A 2,391-nucleotide genomic window follows, 5' to 3' on the forward strand; every position below is an offset into this window, starting at 1 on the left:
TCCACAAAACGCTCCCACACGCGCAAAACGGTGCATTTTTTTTTTTTTTTTTTTTTTTATCTGATTAGCAGTTAGCAGGCATGCCTCCTTGCAGTTGTGTGTGTCGGTTTGTGTGCAACGCAGCACAGCATCAGGCCCCAGGCAGGGCATGGATTTCATTTAGGAAAGTATCAAAGGTTTACACGCTGCTCGCTTTAATCAGCATGTTTATCAGGCAGAGAAAAATTGCAGGAAGCAAGCGCGGGCGGGCGGGAGGGAGGCGGAGGAGGAGGACGACCGCCAGGGTTATCTTAAGGACCAGTAGCCAGGGAAATTGATAATGTCTACAAGGTAATTTACTGGAGGCCGCTCCATCCGCCGCGCTCCCGCCACCGGCCTGGCATTCTAATTACAGCGCGTGTAATGTTCTAATGAATCTGCAGGTGTGTGTCGGTGGGGGAGGACGCACCGAGGTAGGGAATGTGTGCGTGCACCGCTGCGCCCTGCTTGTGTTTGTGTGTTGTTTGTGTAGCTTCGGGTTTTAACCTGTTCCTGTTCTTCCGCGCAGTCGTACAGTATATGGATTTGATGAAAAGCAATTAGAAGGGCCCTCGGTGATATTGAAAAAAATACATACGCTATGGCCCCCCAAAATGGGTAGTTACAGCTACAGGAAGTGAAAATGGATGAAAATTGGAAGTTGAATGTCGGTATTGAAAGTTTTGTGGTTCACGTGGCAAGAGTCAAGATTGTTTTCAGGCTTCTGAAAAGCTTGCTGGTGAGCTGATTATTTGAGTCAGGTGTGTTGGAGGAGGGAGACATCGAAAATAAGGTGGACAGGGGCTCTCGAGGACCAGACTTGGGCAATCCTTGTCTATGCAGTTCACAACGCTATGTTCGGTTGAAGTGGGGGAAAGTACCGTATTATCCACACTAAAAGGCGCACTGGATTATGGGGCGCACCTTCAATGGGTGGCCTATTTTGTCTTTTTTTTTCATACATTGGGCATTATAAGACCCAATCTACAATGCATCCACTAGATGGCGCTACGCTCACGGAAACGCCAACAGAACGATCAGATGTCAGTAAAACCTATTTAATAAAGCAGCGACACAGTTCACTTAACGAACAGCAAGTTAGAACATTGACTCGCTTAACGTTGAACTCTCTTGCCGCTGCTCTATTTCCGTGTTCAACTGCGAAACCGATCGCCTTAAGTTTGAACTCTGCGTTGTCAGCATGTCTCGAGCAAGGAGCCATTTTGGGGGTCGAAATATTACCGCAATGACCATACACGAGGTGCATCGGATTTTAAGGCGCGCCTTTTAATGCGGAAAATACAGTCGTTTTTTAATATGCTAACACCAAGATGATATCTCTTGTGGCAATATTATCGTTACATCCCTCCATTGCAGTGAACACGTTAGTTGTAGCGGGACCTAAGAACAAACAACAAGCGTGGAGGAGAAACAAGGGTGTCCTGTAATCACCTCTTGCCATCGTTGGACATAAATTATTCAAGATGCAGTGAAAACGGAGTACTGCACTAAACTGGACACTTTGGAGTTCCAAAGCGCGCGGTCCCAAGCCAAGGCACGACTTGCGGGTTACTCTTTTCACAAAAGCGGTTTCAAGAAAATCTCTGTTTGTCCGTCAACATTGTGATCTGCAAACGGTAGCGTCGGACCTAAAAATAACATGGCGGTGGATGACAATAAATGGCTTCTATTTGTAAAGCCGTCAAAGTTTTGGGTGGAGATAAGCAGACAATATTTTCAAGAGAGTGAGGGTATCAAGAAATTGAGGCTAACGCGTCATAAGCATGTGGACTCATAGCTGAATAAATAAATCCATCACCAGGGAGAGTGGGCTGAACCACGGTGACTTTGATATGACCAGAATGTAAACATCCTGACAGTGAATGGAAAGACTTGCCATGAGTGCGTGTGCATGTCACCGTGTGTTTGTGTGTGGCCCGGGTCAGATTAGAAACACCATTGTAGGTTGAGCAAACAGTGTTGAAGACCCGCGGGACGCAAACGTCATTGCCTTTACGGAACGTATCGCGCGTATTGTCGAAAATGGAGTGGAGGCGGGCGTGTGTGGGGGAGCTTTGTATTTGAAGGTTCCTTCATTCTCTCCACAGGAAAAGGAGGGTGTCGACGCAGTATCTGTGGGGGCCATTCTCTCTGATTACCAGAGGGTCCGTGTTGAAAACGTGTAAGTTTCACAACACACACACGTATACACGTTAGACAGTTGGGGTGGTAAAACACAATTCTTTTGACTTGAAGTAGACTTCATTCCCGAATTAGCTCCGAGTCGGCTCCTTTATGGCACTTTTAACCATTTCTTGAATACAAGGATTTTCTGAGTAAACAGATGCGGGTCTGTTGTGATGTAGCATTTTC

The 2,391-nt window shown here is 46.5% G+C and overlaps 1 protein-coding gene across 3 annotated transcripts in view; it reads left to right on the plus strand.

Annotated features, from left to right (window-relative positions):
• Positions 1-2,391, plus strand: part of dph6 (diphthamine biosynthesis 6) — a 66,243-nt gene that overhangs the window by 18,684 nt on the left and 45,168 nt on the right. For all 3 annotated transcript variants that reach the window (XM_019872631.1, XM_019872632.1, XM_019872630.1), the window contains exon 4: positions 2,127-2,200. In XM_019872631.1, the coding sequence (XP_019728190.1) occupies positions 2,127-2,200 (74 nt within the window). The remainder of the gene's footprint in view (positions 1-2,126; positions 2,201-2,391) is intronic.

Source organism: Hippocampus comes, unplaced genomic scaffold (genome assembly GCF_001891065.2).
Source record: "Hippocampus comes isolate QL1 unplaced genomic scaffold, H_comes_QL1_v1.1 scaffold92, whole genome shotgun sequence".
Classification (NCBI taxonomy): domain Eukaryota; kingdom Metazoa; phylum Chordata; class Actinopteri; order Syngnathiformes; family Syngnathidae; genus Hippocampus; species Hippocampus comes.